The sequence below is a fragment of the Neomonachus schauinslandi genome, chromosome 4, assembly GCF_002201575.2.
Source record: "Neomonachus schauinslandi chromosome 4, ASM220157v2, whole genome shotgun sequence".
Taxonomy (NCBI): domain Eukaryota; kingdom Metazoa; phylum Chordata; class Mammalia; order Carnivora; family Phocidae; genus Neomonachus; species Neomonachus schauinslandi.
This window is the reverse complement of record NC_058406.1, coordinates 82,878,119-82,895,028: the sequence shown is the minus strand read 5'-3', so window position 1 is coordinate 82,895,028 and position 16,910 is coordinate 82,878,119. Positions and strand designations below refer to the sequence as shown.

The following is a 16,910-nucleotide window of genomic DNA, read 5'->3' as shown; positions in this document are numbered from 1 at the left end:
TATCTATCTATCTATCTATCTTCAAGTTGCTTTTCAAGAAGAATGAGTCAATTTACAATGCCATCAGTAGTATCTGAATACCTCTCAAATAAAAAACAGTTATTTGTTACTGTTTGTTATGGACTGAATTGTGTAAACACCCAAATTCATATGCTGAAGTCCTAACCCCAGTACATCAGAATGTGACCTTATTTGGAGATAGTAATTTAAAAAGTTAATTGCATTAAAATAAGGTCATTAGCCTGGGCTCTAATCCAATTCCACTGGTATCCTTATAAGATGAGGAAATTTGGGCACAGAAGGAAGCTGATGTGACCATATAGGGAGAACACCATGTAAACATGAACATGGCTATCTACAAGAGGGGCCTAGAAGAGATCTTTCTCTCACAGCCCCAAGGTCGAGTCAAACCTGCCAACACTTTAATTTTGGACTCCTCACCTCCAAAACTGACAGACAATATATTTCTGTCATTTAAGCCACCCAGTGTGTGGTACTTTGTTATGGCAGTCCCAGCAAACGAATACATTGTTTTTCCTAATAATAAACAGTAGACTTACAGCACTATGTGCCATGCACTATTCTAAGTGCTTTAACATACATATTTCATTGAATCCTCATATCAACCTTAGGAGGTAGGTGGTATTATTATCTTTCTTTTACAAAAGTAGATGAGAGAGGCAAAGAGAAGTTAAAACTTATCCAAGGGAACACAGCTAGAAAAGGAGTAGAGGGGAATTTTAAGACAGCAGGTCTGCTTCTAGCATTGGTGCTTTCATTTATGCTATGCTGTCTCTTATGGTAATTTAGTAGGGAAAAATGGTGACCCACTTTAATTTTAATTTGTTTGAGTACTGGTAAGACTGAATGCTTCTCTCGTGTTTATTAATGTACTATGTATGCATGTCCTTAGGCAAACTACTTTTACCTCCTGTTCCTATTTCCTGTACTGTGAGCTAGGGATAGAAGGACTAGCCTCCGGAAAATGTTTGCAAAGTAATACACAAAGGCAAGGAGGTTTATAATTTATTTGATATTAAATATATGACAATAATTGGATAATCAATGTTTAGTGGTTTTCCTCTCAGAGATTTAGTGGAGAGCAACAGAAACACACACAAAAAGGTACACAGGTTAAAATAAGTATAAAAGGATAGGTTGCTTCAAATGCACAAAAAAAAGTATGAAGAAATCCAATTTTGTAGTTCCTGATGAAATGGCAAGTATCCCAGGCTACTGGCTCTCATCCCAAAATCAACCCTGGAGAAACTACAGAAGTGTGAGGTATTAATTTGAAGAATTCATATAATTTTTGGGAGAAACTGATGAAAACAAGTAGAATTTGACAGTCACTCTTGGTCTTTTCATTCTACCTTGGCTTTTAAGGTTGTTGTATTATAAGCTAAGGAGAGTGCCTCTTTTCAGCGCTGTATGGAGTTACTAATAATCAAGGGAATATGTGCTTATTGAGAAAAAGAAAACATTAGCTACCAGAGGAGTCTTAAGTACTATAAAAGAGAAAGAAGCTGAACATCATATCCCACATAAAGCAGAATTACTGGAACAGATGGACCAATAATATAAAATAAGCAAAATAAAAATCTTCAAAGACATAATAATATTCTTGAAGACATTATTAATATGAAATAGGAACAAAAAGTCATTAAAAATGACCATGCGGAGATGTTAGGTCTAAAGTTTTTAGTAGCTGAAATAAAGAAAACAATAAATGAACTAAATAGATGGATATGACTGAAGAATGAATTAGTGAGATGGAAGATCAGGTTGAAAATCTTCCAGAGGCAGCAGGAATGGATAAGAAAAAAATAGATAAGAGAAAATAGAAGAAAAGAGCTAAAAGCTGTGTGGGTAGAAATAAACAAGAAGGTATCCAAATAATAGTACTCCCAGAAAGCAGAAAAGAGGAGAGGAAATATCTGAAGAAATAAAATGATAAATATTCCAGAATTAAGAGAAGATCTCAGATTGAAAGGGCTCATAGAATGCCAAATGAAACAGATAAGAAAAGTCAGAATAAAATCCTGAATGAAAACAAAGAGATGGTTCTAAAAGCTTCAAGAAAGAAAGAGTAGATCACCACTAATGGAACAAGATATACGTCAACAGACCTCTGATAGAAATATTGGAAGCAAGAAGGCAATGGAATAATATTTTTTAAAATACTGAAGGAAAAGAACTTGAACTAGAATTTTATGTGCATTATGCCATTTAATAATAAAATAATTTCCAGTCATACAAGGCTTCAGAAGGTCTGAAACATAAATTCCAACTTTAAAAACACTCTTGAAGATAGTGCTTACATCACAACAATAAAAACAACTATAGCAACTTATAGATCACATGCTTTTTTACTGGGCACTGTTCTGAGAGGTTTCATAAGTAACAAATAAATGAGATTAATTCATTGAATTAACTCAAATAAATAAATCTTGGAGGATGTTGTAAGAGATATGGAAAGAAAAGATGATCAAAGTACACATAAAAGTTTATTGCTGCCTAGAAAAGGCAATAACCAAAGAAAAGAGAAAGAAAAAGTAGAGTCAAAACAATTCATTAAAATAGAGATGGAGCACATGCTAACTTACTTGTTTTGTTAGGGATCAGTCGGGATTTTAATAAGTTAAAGAAACTAACATAGAGATAATAAGTTATATAGATATAGGTCTTAAGAACAAGAACCATAAGGACAAGATGAAGGGATTAAAATGGAATGAATTGTTTCTTTTTTATTTGTAAAAGGCAAGCCTACAAAGTTAAGAAAAGTAAATGTGAGACATTATCTTTGTGACATGAGGGTGGAGTAGGATTTCTGAAATAAACTATGGTGAAGGACATCATAGATAAGGTTAATTTGGCTTTTAGTGGGAATACAGACTAGTGTAATCATTATGGAAAGAAATTTAGTAGTATTTAATCGAAGAGCATAAGAGTATAGTACATGCAGCTCTGATACAGTAATACTAAGTGAAATAAGCCAAACACAAAGGACAAATACTGTATGATTCCATGTATATGAGGTACATAGTATAGTTAAATGTATACAGGCAGAAAATAGAATAGTCGTTACAAGGGTTAGGGGAGGAGGGAATGGGAGTTATTGTTTACTGGGTACAGAATTTCAGTGTGGGATGAGGAAAAATTCTGGAGATGGATAGTAATAATGGTTATGCAACAATGTACTTAAAGCCCCTGCGTACTTAAAACAGTTAAAATGATATATTTTATGGTAAAATGGTAAATATGTGTATTTTGCCTCACACACAAAAAACTTCAATAGTAAAAAAAACCAATAATCCAATTAAAAAATGGGCAAAAGACACAGATATTTCATCAAAAAGAGATACAGATGATGAATAAGCACATGAACAGATGTTCAATACCATTAGTCATTAGGGAAATGCAAATTAAAACCACAATGTGTAGTGTACCCAACCACCAGAAGAGTTTTAAAAAAATGATTAACATCAAATGCTCCTGTGGATGTGGAGGAATTGGATGTCTCCAGTTTACTGGTGGGAATGTAAAATGGTACAGCCACTTTGGAAAATAGTTCAGCAGTTTCTTATAAAACAAAATCCATACTTAGCATATCACCAAATCACATTCTTGGGCATTTATCCCAGAGAAATAAAAATTTATGGTCACACAAACACCTGTATATAAATGTTTATATTAGCTTTATTTATTAACCAAAAAATGGAAAAAACCAAAATGTCCTTCAACAGATGAATGTTACATCATGAAAGAGAATACCACTGAGCAATACAATGGAATAAACTATTGATACATGCAACAGTTGGATGGATCACAAAGGGAATTATGCTTAGTGAAAGAATCAATCTCAAAAGGTTACATACTATATGATTCCCTCTATATATATTCTTAAAATGATAAAACTGTAGAGATGCTGAACAGAGTAGTAGTTGACGGAAACCAGGGATCGTTGGTGTGAAGGTAAAGGGGTAGCACAAGGAAGACCTTTGTGGTGATTGAACAGTTCAGTATCCTGATTGTGGTGGTGGTTACATGAAGCTATACATGGGCAAAATTACACAGAACCACACACACATATGTTCACACACAAATGAGTTAATGTAAAAATAGTTAAAACTGAATATGGTCTATAGTCTAGTTAACAGTATTAAACTAGTGTCAGTTTCCGATTTTGATATTGTACTACAGTAAGATGTAGATACAATAAGGGGTAAGATATCCTTATTGGGGAAGCTAGATGAAGGCTTCAGGATACTCTTATGTATCATTTTTGCAACTTTTTTTTTTTTTAGTAGGCTCCACACTCAGCCCGGAGCCCAAACTCACAACCCTGAGATCAAGACCTGAGCTGAGATCAAGAGTAGGGCACTTAACTGACTGAGCCACCCAGGCGATCCATTTTTGCAACTTTCTATCAGTCTCCAATTCTTTCAACATTAAGAACTTAAAAAAAATCTACATGCACATAAAACAGTATATGTTTTACAGAACATAAATAAGTACACAGAAATGCCCTGCATATGCCTTTGCATCACTTCTTGTATGTAAAGTCTCTAAAGGGTAATAAAATAAATTATCATTAGCCTTGCACTGGCTGGTGATGACAGTATGCCATAAAAATAGGAATATGATAAAGTTCTAAGAGGTTAAAAAAGTAAATCTATTTTAACTCTGTAGATGAAACTTTTTACAAAAAGAATTTTGTAAGAGTCCAAGTTAAAGAGACAGATTGTAGATGAAATCTTAGCTCTGCCACTTAGTAGCTGTGTGACTCTAGGCAAGCTACTCTAATTCAGTCATCTTATCAGTACAAATGGGAACAATACAACTCATCCCCAATGTTCTTGGGAGTATAAATGGGAATAACATAGGTAAATTGTTAGCATAATGCCTAGCACATAGTAAGCACTTATTTGTTTTTATAATTATAAATGCAACCACCAAAATTACCTCTCAAACTGGCTGACAAAATATATAAAATTTTATCTTTCCTCTAGAAACTCAAACTAAACCGGTAAGATCAGGAACTGTGTTAATCTTTTTCATTGTTACAGTATGAAGTTTTACACACAAATAAAATATTTGTCAAATACATGAACAATTACAGGGCTATATTCCACCTCATCAGTAAATCTTTACTATGTAAAGTTATGTACCTTCATCCTTCATGTTTCGATCTATCTGTGGACCAGCATTCCTTTCTCGGAATTGTATGCCCTGCATGTGTCTTTGCATTACTTCCTGTATTACTTCAAACAATGGTTGATCCTGTTTGAGACATAATGGATATTATTGCTGTTAGAAATGACATTTTTCTTACCTTCTCTCAAATCCCACAACTGAGATTTTGTGAAACATATATTGTCCTTTGGGGAAGAAATGGGGATCAGAGACTGGGGAAAGAAGGAGCTCCTATACACCGAATCGTACAGTCAGCCTTTGGCATATGAATATTTAACATATTGTAGTTTTGACTATTCATGTCTGTGACATGAAATAGTTTATAATTTTGCTGACACGTGAAAATGATTCTTGTGAAAATTCTTGTGTATAATTTCTATTAGAGTGAATTGTGCAGGTAATAAATGTATCTATCTTAAACAGAGATCTAAACTTTAAATTGGCACCGCTGTTCTTACTCATCCACATATATAGTAATGGGAATAAATTACATACTGAAGTGATACTTTAGGTAAAAACGTTTTTTGAGAAATGTTCTTTGAATATTTCATAATAAAAACATCATGGGGACATAGATCTCTGCTAACTCTAAGGTGGTTTAGAAGTCCTCCACAGTCACATACCAAACAAACTATAATGTAAAGGTAGATCAGAAGTGGCAAAAGTACAGTATCATTGTGCATTATTGACTGGGAAGAAAACCACTCAAAATGTTTATTTATTCTGCACTGTTCACAGGATAAACTCTGGACTACCTGGATTGGTGATCAGGCTCTCCACAACCTGGTTCACCCTTTCTCACCTACTCTTACTACCCGGCAGGTACCCTCCACAAAAAGCCAAACTAGACTAAGCAGTATGTCCTAACCTGTGCTTCAATCCACCCTGCACTTTATTTTCCTTTCACCTCTAAGGTCTTCCCACAACTTCCCTCATCTCTGCTGAAATCCTACTCACCTTTAAGGTTCAGTTTAGGTGAAATTTCAGCTACTTTATGAAGTCCTCCCTGAGAACCACCTACTAGATTATCTCTCTCCCTTCTATGCACAGCATTTCCCATACACCTCCTTTTACAATGGCCATATTATGTACATATCATCTCTTCTATCATGTTGCAAGTTCTTTAAGCAAGAAGCAAGTCTTATCTCTGCAATTGCTCATAGAACTAAGCAGGTGCTAAAACATATACCAATACTTGAATTTTTCAGATTTGGATTCTTTATTACATACATTTTTATATTAGAAGCTAAAAGTTATTTTTCAGAAAAAAAATTGTTTGAAGAGGATTGTTACCAGTGTGCCGGCAGACAAAGGAACAGAATCATCTGTAGGATACATTCTGGAAACTGGGCACTTGAGAATGTCTAGGCCATTTGGAACCATTTTACAGTAATCCTGAATACACTGTAGCCACCACCACACAGCATCCCGGCAATTGTATCTGGCATAAGTTCCTTCACCCAGGAGATTAGGAATGAGACCGTGTCTTAGGGTACCAGCAAATGCTAAAATAATATTCCTAAAACAACAGAATTAAGTGGATCATTTGACATGAAAACAATCACTTAAAAGATTTAAGTCCCTTTTTGTGACTATTATTTCAGATGCATTTTCTCTCTTGTCCCTATTTCTTTGAATTTTCATGTAGAAAGTGGTCATAATATGAGAGATTAAGCACTGAATTAAAATCTTGAAACCTTAATCCTAGTCTTGGCTTTTTCTCTGACAATCTGTGTGGCTTACCCTCGTTGGGATAGTTTTTTCATCTGTGGATTTAGGTACTGGACTGGCTTTTAGGGTCCCTTCTAGCTCTAGATTCTACTTTTGAAATCTGTGGTATTTCAAAATCTAAGTAAATATGACATGAACTTTATTATTTTAAATACCAAAGCAAATACATAAGAAAAGGGCAAAAGCTGACCTTGAAAATCATGATTTATTTTCAAAAACTGGTAGAGAACACTTAATCTTTTAAGTATTATTGTACTATCATATACCAAATGACAACTTCATAAGATGGGATGGCATTTCTAAAAGGGGCATGAAACTAAGACTGGGGTTTAAAACCTCACATTGCCATCTGTATGATCTAGGAAAAGTCATTTAAAATGTCTAGGCCTCAGTGCTTTTTGGCTAAACCATTTAGAAATTTAATTAATTTTGTATCTCAGTTTAATGCTCATCTCTTAAAAAACAGTGCAATAAAAGCCTTTCTTGTATTCTGCAGTACAAGTGTTAGTATGGATAGTGACACTTCCAATTAATAAAAGGTCAGAATGCGGCAATTGTAACCATCCAGAACAATGTCATACACTTGAAACTTGAATAAAAAGACCTCTGTCCGTGAATATCTCTGCAGAAGGAGGAAGTAGAACTCTCTGTGGTACAGATAGCCATGTGCCAACCAAAATGGCTTTCCTACATGCCTCAACCTACTTTTCAGCTGGCTGTGGCCAGATTACTGGTTTCTAAGGCAAGAAGGTGAATGGACCTGATGTATGTTAAGTGCATGGAACAGGTGTATTTTCCCCACACTCTTTCCCTCTCTGCCAGCTGACTGGAGAGTAGTACTCAGAGGCCCTAGGAGATGGTCGATTCTCAAGATGAAGGAGCCTATATCCCTGAATCACTATGTGGAAAGCTGCCTCCTGTACACCCATTTTGGACCAGAAGCAAGAAATAAATTTCATTTGTGAAAAACCATTGAAATATAAGAATTTATAATTTATAACAGCTAGCACTACCTTAACAAATACATTATCCTCTCGGAATCATCTAAATCGGGGTTGGCAAACTTTTTCTGCAAAGGACCAGATGGTAAATATTTTAGGCCTTGTTGGCCATATATATGGTCCCAGTCATGTATTCTTCTTCTTTTTAAATGACTGTTTAAAATGGTAAAAACCATTCTTTGCTCCAAGGTCATATAAAACAGGTGATAGATAGGCCATATTTCTCTGACCCCTGATCTAGATAGTCATATGTAAAATTAAGAAGCACAAATTGTTGATAGCATATAAAAGTGATAACTGGGAGCCCAGATAACAAGGAAAATAATAATAATGATTTTTAAAACTAATATTTATGTAATGCTTAGCATGTGACAGACACTGTTCTAGACATTCATTTAATCCTCACTAGGGACGCCTGGCTGACTCAGCTGGTGGAGCATGTGACTCTTGATCTTAGAGTTGTAGGTTCGAGCCCCACGTTGGGTGAAGAGATTAGTTAAAAAAATAAAATCTTTTTTGGGGCGCCTGGGTGGCTCAGTTGGTTAAGCGACTGCCTTCGGCTCAGGTCATGATCCTGGAGTCCCAGGATCGAGTCCCGTATCGGGCTCCCTGCTAGGCAGGGAGTCTGCTTCTCCCTCTGACCCTCCCCCCTCTCATGTGCTCTCTCTCTCTCTCTCTCTCTCTGTCTCTCATTCTCTCTCTCAAATAAATAAAATCTTAAAAAAAAAATCTTTTTTTTAAAGGATTTTATTTATTTATTTGAGAGAGAAAGCACACGCACGCGTGTGAGTGAGCATGAACAGGGGGAGTGGCAGAGGGACAAGAAAACTCCCTGCTGAGCATGAAGCCCTACACAGGGCTTGATCCCAGACACTGAGATCATGACCTGAGCCGAAGTCAGATTCTTAATGGACTGAGCCACCCAGGCACCCTCAAAAAATAAAATCTTAAAAAGAAATCCTTAGAAAAACCCTGTAAGGTAAGTACTATCACCATTTTATAGAGTACAAAGAGGATAAATAATGTCAGTTGGTAGTTTGGAACCAGGATTAGAACCTGGCAGTCTGGCCCAAACCCAAGTACTTAACCACTACACTGTGCTGAATCCTGATGTTCCATTTCCTACTTCTTAATCATAGTCATTTAGGAACATTTAAGGAAAAAGCAAATAGCCTCCCAAATTTCTACAGCCTCACAACGGTCTCTTAAGTGAATAAGAAAAGGTCTTATTATATTAGGTAATAGGAAAGAATGTAATACATTTCAGATGCCCACTTAGAAATCTTCAATTTAAAAAAGAAATTTTCAATTTTAAAAAGACCAAAACCAGAACTTTTGTCATTTGAAGAGGCAAACTTCAGTTTTTTTGAATGACATCAAAACAAAGTATCACATAAATGCTTTTTCTGCTGAAAGTTTTAACTTGTAGAGCAGTGCTGTCAAATGCTAGCCTTGGGCTGCTGAAGATCACCTGGAGCCCTTGTGGAAACACAGATTTCCATCTGCTACTCTACCCTCTCCATCCCCACATTCAGAGGTCCAGCATAAGGACCAAGAATTTGCATTTCTAGCAAATTCTCAGGTGATGGTGACACCGCTGATCTGTGGTACTGATTTGTGTTGATTTGAGTGGCACTGCTGTACAGTTTCTCTTTTCTACCTTTGACAATTTCATTCGTATTATTGTGACATAAGAAAACATTATTTTAAGACTAAAAGACACAACTGGAGGTTACAAGGCCTCACAACACTTAGAGGAAAACCTGATACTATAATTCTTTCTACAGGACTCAGTCTTCATTATAGAAGGAAAAAAATGATAGAATTCAAATTTTACCTAAAAGTTCATCTAAGTTCTTAAACTTAATTTGGGCATAGAAATTTTACTCTTTAGTGAGTGATGTTAGTAACATGGTTACACATTTTTTATTTTTACTGAGATCAATTAGCAAACGCTGAAGATAATCTGACTTGTAACATGAAGGACTAGAATATAATAACTTCAAAGATATTCACTCCTTTGAAATTCTATGATCTTATTAAATGAACATGTAAAAAAAAAAACACTTAAGGAAAACATACCTCCCAAATGTTACGAGTAGATGGTAAGAAAGAAAGTTTGAAGAGCATGTGAAAAACATTTAGATATAAACTTGCATTGCAACTTTTTAGAGATCTCCTACCTGGCCTCTAAATAGCGTCCAGTAATCAGCAGTAGACCTCTCAGTGCAATAAAAGTATCCCTTCCCCAGCAGCGGAAAATACCAGAAGAAAAATGAGGTAAGCCTAACAGAAAACAACAAAGTAATATGTTAATCTTAATAATACACACAAGCCTATGAACTCCATTACTACAGGCCAGTTCCTCTAAGTCAAGGGGACAAGAATGGGGGAGTCTGCAAACCGTCTAAAATTGTCTTCAAAATGTGTGACTATACGTATGTCAACATTTCTGTGATGAGGTTCCATATTCTTTTTATTTTTTTTTAAGATTTTATTTATTTTTGAGAGAGAGAGAGCACAGAAAGAGGGGAGGGGCAGAGGGAGAAGCAGGCTCTCTGCTGAGCAGGGGGCCAGAGGCAGGGCTCGATCCCAGGGACCAGGACCTGAGCAGAAGCAGGCGCTTAGCCAACTGAGCCACCTAGGCGCCCAGAGGTCCCATATTCTTATTCCTTTTTGTCTTTTTATTCTTATTACATTCTTAAGGGAATCTGTGACCTCAAAGAGATTAGGAATCAGGCCTAGAGATGGATTCTTATCTAAATTGATTAGAATGTGAGTCTTTAAACATAGATAAACGTTCTTTTGATAAATTAAGAGTTGAAATCAGAGATCTAATATTTAACAAAGAAACAAACACTTAATATAATATTAATGATATATATATATTTTTAGTAACACAAGTGGGAAAGTTTACTAAAGCATAAAGTACACTCTCCAGATATGAGAGTAGAAGAGCTCAAGAAAGAGAGCTGTGCCATATAATACTAATGATATATTTGAAAAGATTCTACCTGCAATTAGAGGCAACAAATTAAATATGAAATGATTATCTTAATGATACATAACTGAACATGTTTATTAATCTATCAATCTAGAGTCTTTAATACCAAATTTCCCATTAATTCAAAACAACTTAAAAGTGTCATAGGGGTGCCTGGGTGGCTCATTCAGTTAAGCATCTGCCTTTGGCTTGGGTCATAATCCTGGGGTCCTGGGATTGGGCCCTGCATCAGGCTCCCTACCCAGCAGGGCATCTGTTTCTCCTTCTCCCTCTGCCCCTCTCCCTACTTGTGCTCACACTCTCTCACTCTCTCTCAAATAAATAAAAAGAAGTGTTACAGGGCGCCTGGGTGGCTCAGTTGGTTAAGCGACTGCCTTCGGCTCAGGTCATGATCCTGGAGTCCCAGGATCGAGTCCCGCATCGGGCTCCTTGCTCAGCAGGGAGTCTGCTTCACCCTCTGACCCTCCCCCCTCTCATGCTCTCTCTCTATCTCATTCTCTCTCAAATAAATAAATAAAATCTTTAAAAAAAAAAAAAGAAGTGTTACAGTTTGTTGGCCAGTTTTTACAAAAGAAAATAAGGATTTCAGGTGCCAAATGACTTGAACATTCTAGGTAACTGTAGCCTTTAGGCACGAGATAAAATAGGGTGATTGATGGATAAAATCTGAAATTTTACTTCTACACTGAGTTTAGTTTCTTATAAAACATGTCAAGAATACACTGTTATCCTTATTTGTACTAAAACCAATAATCAGTAGGAAAGTAAAGGAAATTAGGATTCTACTAAGAAAAGAAATATGCTAAAGCAAAAATATAACACATATCTCAGGAAGGGAAAACTAAGGACTTAAATAAAATGTACACAGTATTCATTCATAACTATCTTCTAAGCATTTAACACAATCTAACATTATCTTGTTTGCTTGTTTTCTGGTTTGTTGCATGAATAACTGTCCTTCCCTAGTGGAAAATAAGATTCACAGTTACAGAAACCTTATCTGGCTTGTTTACCAAACTATATCTATCACTGACAATTGTAACTGATATATAATATATATAAAAATTTACTGAATGAATGAAATAAAAGGCTAATTATAAAAGATAAATTGAGAGGGAAAAGAATTTGACTAAGATAAAAGAAAATTTTGGCCATTTAAGTTTCTGCTAATTGGGTCTTTACCTTTTTTGGAGTAGACATTATTTCCTAAGAAGGATCAGAACTAAAGATAACATTAGACACTTCTTTTCTGCATCATCTCCAAAATAACGGTATAAAATTTCCTTAAACACTTTGTGTATTATTTACACATGGTTGATTATTGATATATGGTTTATATACGGTTGATCATTATAACTTTGATGACGATGAGGACAGCAGTTAACATATATAGTACTCTATGCCACACAGACTTCCTGGTACTTCAACCCATCTAACACCTTGAATGAAATATAAGTATAGGTAGATTTAAGGGCGATTTTGAGTTGGTATGTCCCAAAGTACAATCTGTCTTTGTTAAGAAGTCAAAAGTATAAAATCTCTAGCACTGATATGTGGAAATGTTTGCATTAACTTTTGACCTCTAAGAGTATATGACTTATAGATCATATATTTTGTGAGTGATTTCTACCTTGTCATTTATTATACAAGTTTACAATTATAATTTTTTTTGTCCTACTATCACCAAAGGCCTTGGTATTCATTTTAAAATGAACCCCCCAAAACCTGTCAGCAAATATGAGTATGGTTCTATACTTTGTTAGTATGGAGTGTACAGAACACTTCCTTGGGATACTGGAAGAAAATATCAAAACTTCTATTTATATTTCTCAATTTATCTTTATAGTTTCTATTTTTGTTTTATACTGTACCTGATCATAAGTATACTGGGTATCATAACTTCTATCAATATATCATTTATAATATCAGTATATCAGTATATTTATTTTGGGAGTGCTTAACAATAGCAGTGAATAATCAAAAATGTTGAGATCACTATTTTGTGTAATAGGCTTCAAAGCAGTAGGCTTTAAATCAAATTCTGCACATCAATTTTTTTTCCACAATGACCTAGTTCAGTTTCATGAGCATCTGCATGGATTTACAGGGGAAATATAAGTATCAGGAAAAGATGAAATAGTTGAATGAAAATCTAAAACATGGTTATGTAATTAAAGCATATAATCATTCTAAATGAAAAGTTAATTTCTTTTTTAGTTGTCAGGTCTTACTAAGTCTTTTTTCTTGGTCTGGGTAGATGCAAAGTTAAGGGTAAACAGAGGAAATCACATAAATACTATTACTTTCATCCTGCAGTTAGGTAATTTTCAGTTTAGTTTGGAAAGTTCTAAATTCAGTGGCCTTAAATGTTAAGCACTTTCTATAAATAGCTTGAAGTTGCATTAAAAAGAAAATAAAAGCCTGTTCTTAGATTTGTTACTTAATTCAGGTTTTAATACTACTTGCAGGAAAGGATGCCAAAAAATATAGCTGAAAGCATTTGAATACAATTAGACATATAATAAAAAAAATATTTAACATTTGTTTTGTGTTTTGTAACTTGTAGAGGATCTTTCCATTATCTCTTGGTAATTTCCCAATTTTTTAAATTGGGAAAAAAGTATAATACAAAAAGGTAGTAAAACAAATCTGATAAAAAAATACAAAATGTCAACAGTCGGAAAAAAACAGAAACATGCAGAAGGATTAACCAGCCACAATGAAAAACACACAAAAATAAATGCCTGTTGCACAGTATTAATTAAATAGTAAGCACAAATATTAGTTCTACAAGTGAATATAAAATTTTACTAAGCAGTCACATAAAATCTTGGATAACATCATGAGTCTTTATTTATTTATTTATTTATTTATTTATTTATTAAAGATTTTATTTATTTGAGAGAGAGAGAATGAGAGAGAGCACATGAGAGGGGGGAGGGTCAGAGGGAGAAGCAGACTCCCTGCCGAGCAGGGACCCCGATGCGGGACTCGATCCAGGGACTCCAGGATCATGACCTGAGCCGAAGGCAGTCGCTTAACCAACTGAGCCACCCAGGCGCCCGAGTCTTTTTTAAAAAATGGTGATTTCCCCATAACTTTTCCTCCTTGAATAATATTGACTGACACATTTTAACCTTTTTTTAACATTTAGCATTTATGGAATTTCTTACCTGCAGCTAGAGACACACAACACTGCTCCTTTTCTTTTGTGATCTCATTTAGCCTATATGGTACATCCATAAGTGAAGGTGAAAGAAGTGGCAGAGAAGGGCACTTTCCTACTCCGCACATCTGCACTGATCCCAGTGAAAGGTGTTTCACAAAGGTAGACCCATTCTGAACAAAGCTGTAACAAAGTGACTGAGTTTAAAATATTATTTGTAGAACTACAAAAATTTTATTATTTATTTACTTAAAAAGTTTTATTGTGATAAGAACGCTTAACTTGAACTCTACTCTCTTAACAGATTTCTAACTGTACAAAGCAGTAATACTGTTATTTACAGGCACAGTGTTACACAGCAGATCTCCAGAACTTACTCATCTTGCGTAACCATTGTTTCCAAAAATTCATTTTAATTGGTTTCTTTCCTTCAACTAGGCTCTCTACCAGATGTGTAACAATGGTAATACTGGCTGAAAACATTTTCAATTTGGTTAGATTTCAGAACTGCTTTCATTTCACCCAGTATTGTGGCTGGCTTTAAGTCCAAGGCCTGTTGTGCAACAAATGGAAGGGCTGAAGTTCTGTTTTTTTTTTTTTCCCAAAGATTTTATTTATTTATTTGAGAGAGAGAGAGAACATGAGCTGGGTGAGGGACAGAGGGAGAAGCAGACTCCCCGCTGAACAGGAAGCCCAATGCAGGGCTCGATCCTGGGACTCGGGGATCATGACCTGAGCCAAAGGCAGACGCTTAACTGACTGAGCCACCCAGGCACCCCTGAAATTTTGTTCTTTCTGAAATTATTCCCAAATCAGTTTGGTCGCTCTTCAGTGGTACATTCTGATCTGTAATTTCATTTTAGGGAAATTCATCATTAAAGGCAAATTTCAATCATAATGATAGAATAATTTTTCTCTTAATTAATGAAAGATTAGAAAAAGAACTGTGTATTCATATTCTAAAAATTATATCTGTTAACAAGTCAAGGAATAAATAGAAGCAAATAATATGAAACAATTAAATTTTCCCATGAACATGTGTTTTTAGCTTTACTGAACAGATTTTAATACTTATGTTTGTTTTTGTATGCTCCAGATAAAAGGATACATATACATTTACTATCCACTTACAACTTTTTCAACTCTATGAATCTATGACAATTCCTCATGTTTTGGTCTTTTAAGAGTATATAAGCTGACTGCATATGGTTTCTACACAAACATGCCTATTTACTCAAGCTTTGTTGGATATACCTTGACATCTGCTTCCATGCTATATCCAGGAGAGTGGTGTATGCACCAATTAATATCGCATCAAAGTAACATGGGATAAGATAACGTGGGATCTGCTTCAGGTAGCAGAACATAGCCTGCAACCATTTACCAACCTGTTATAAAAATAATTTTAAAAGTTAATTTGGTGTGTTTATAGGCTAGGTGCATTTTAAGAGGTAAATCCAAACACGCAGCTCTACTATCTAGTAATCTATCAACCAGATTTCCATTTATTAGAATGGGAAGATGATGAAGAAGGGAGGAACATATTTCAGGTTAGAAAACCGTTATTTTATTTAAAGACTTTATTTATTTATTTGACAGAGAGAGAGAGAGAGAGCAAGAGCAGGAACAGAAGCAGGGGGAATGGGAAAGGGAGAGCAGGGAGCCTGATGTGGGGCTCAATCCCAGAACCCTGGGATCATGACCTGAGCCGAAGGCAGACGCTTAATGACTAAGCCACCCAGGTGCCCCAAAACTGTTAATTTTATATATACCATAGTAATATAGTTTTTATTGTTTCCTTGTTTTGTGAACTAGAATAGAGTTTTACTTACTTCAGCAATAGTTCCGGATCGTGAAATAAGTCGGTTACTGACATAGTCAATCATCCAATCTCCAGATCTCAAATTATCACAAAAGGGATGCCCCAAGTCATTCTTTGGTCTTATTTCTGCCAAGACGGACATTAATCCTGAAAATTCATAGAAATATCGTGCTGTTATTGGCAGAGGCAATTTGTTCCCATAGCCTGGGCTACTGCTGTCTCTAAAGATGTGAGGTGAACACATATAGAGGTAGACACAAGGGCTGCAAAGACCACAGTGGCACTTCCCATGGTTGGAGATATCTGTGGCAACACTGGCTTGACCTGAGATATAAAGACATACTGAAGGAGACTACTGTCGCAGGAGCTATGCAGAGCTTTCCAAGATTCCTAACTTCTGAGACTTGTCTTGTTCTTCTGAATTTTAATATTATAATATTCAAAGGCAACTAACTGGCATAGTTTCCCTGCCCTAAGGCATTGGGGGGAAAATTGATAAGTCTGTATCTTCTCATGTTGAAAAGTGGCAGAATCATTAATATTCAGGCAATCACAGGACTGGTTTCAGAGAGAGCAAGAGCATCTCTGGTGATAATAATAATAAGGCCTGCTTTGGAAAGGATCTTTGAAATGTAACAAGAGGGAGTTGGAACTAAAGCTACCAAGGTGAGGTATATGAGCATATCCTTAAGTAATACTCAAACAGAAACATTAGAATTTCTGTGCATACATAGTAGTTTTTGTTATTTCAATGACAGAACAATAGTACTTCTTTCATTACCCAATAATGTAATAATTTCCACCTTAAAAATATTATATTAATAGCCTCACCAAGTTCATTTTGACTAAATTTATTTATATATTTAGGATTTAATTTGACTGTGTATTTAGCATGTCTTGAGAATATAAAAATAAATATGTAAATTTAAGATGTAGTTCTTTCTCTTAAGGGGCTTACATCCTTCTTTGGGAAATAAAGCTTAAAACATA

General features: G+C 35.3%; 1 protein-coding gene across 1 annotated transcript in view; it reads right to left on the bottom strand.

Annotated features, from left to right (window-relative positions):
• The window catches only part of AGL (amylo-alpha-1, 6-glucosidase, 4-alpha-glucanotransferase), a 77,793-nt gene that overhangs the window by 18,047 nt on the left and 42,836 nt on the right, over positions 1-16,910 (bottom strand). Inside the window, exons 21-26 of the mRNA XM_021690255.2 lie at positions 15,931-16,067; positions 15,353-15,486; positions 14,106-14,281; positions 10,112-10,214; positions 6,490-6,715; positions 5,172-5,283 (exon numbers count right to left, since the gene is read on the bottom strand). Coding sequence (XP_021545930.1) covers positions 5,172-5,283; positions 6,490-6,715; positions 10,112-10,214; positions 14,106-14,281; positions 15,353-15,486; positions 15,931-16,067 — 888 coding nt within the window. The remainder of the gene's footprint in view (positions 1-5,171; positions 5,284-6,489; positions 6,716-10,111; positions 10,215-14,105; positions 14,282-15,352; positions 15,487-15,930; positions 16,068-16,910) is intronic.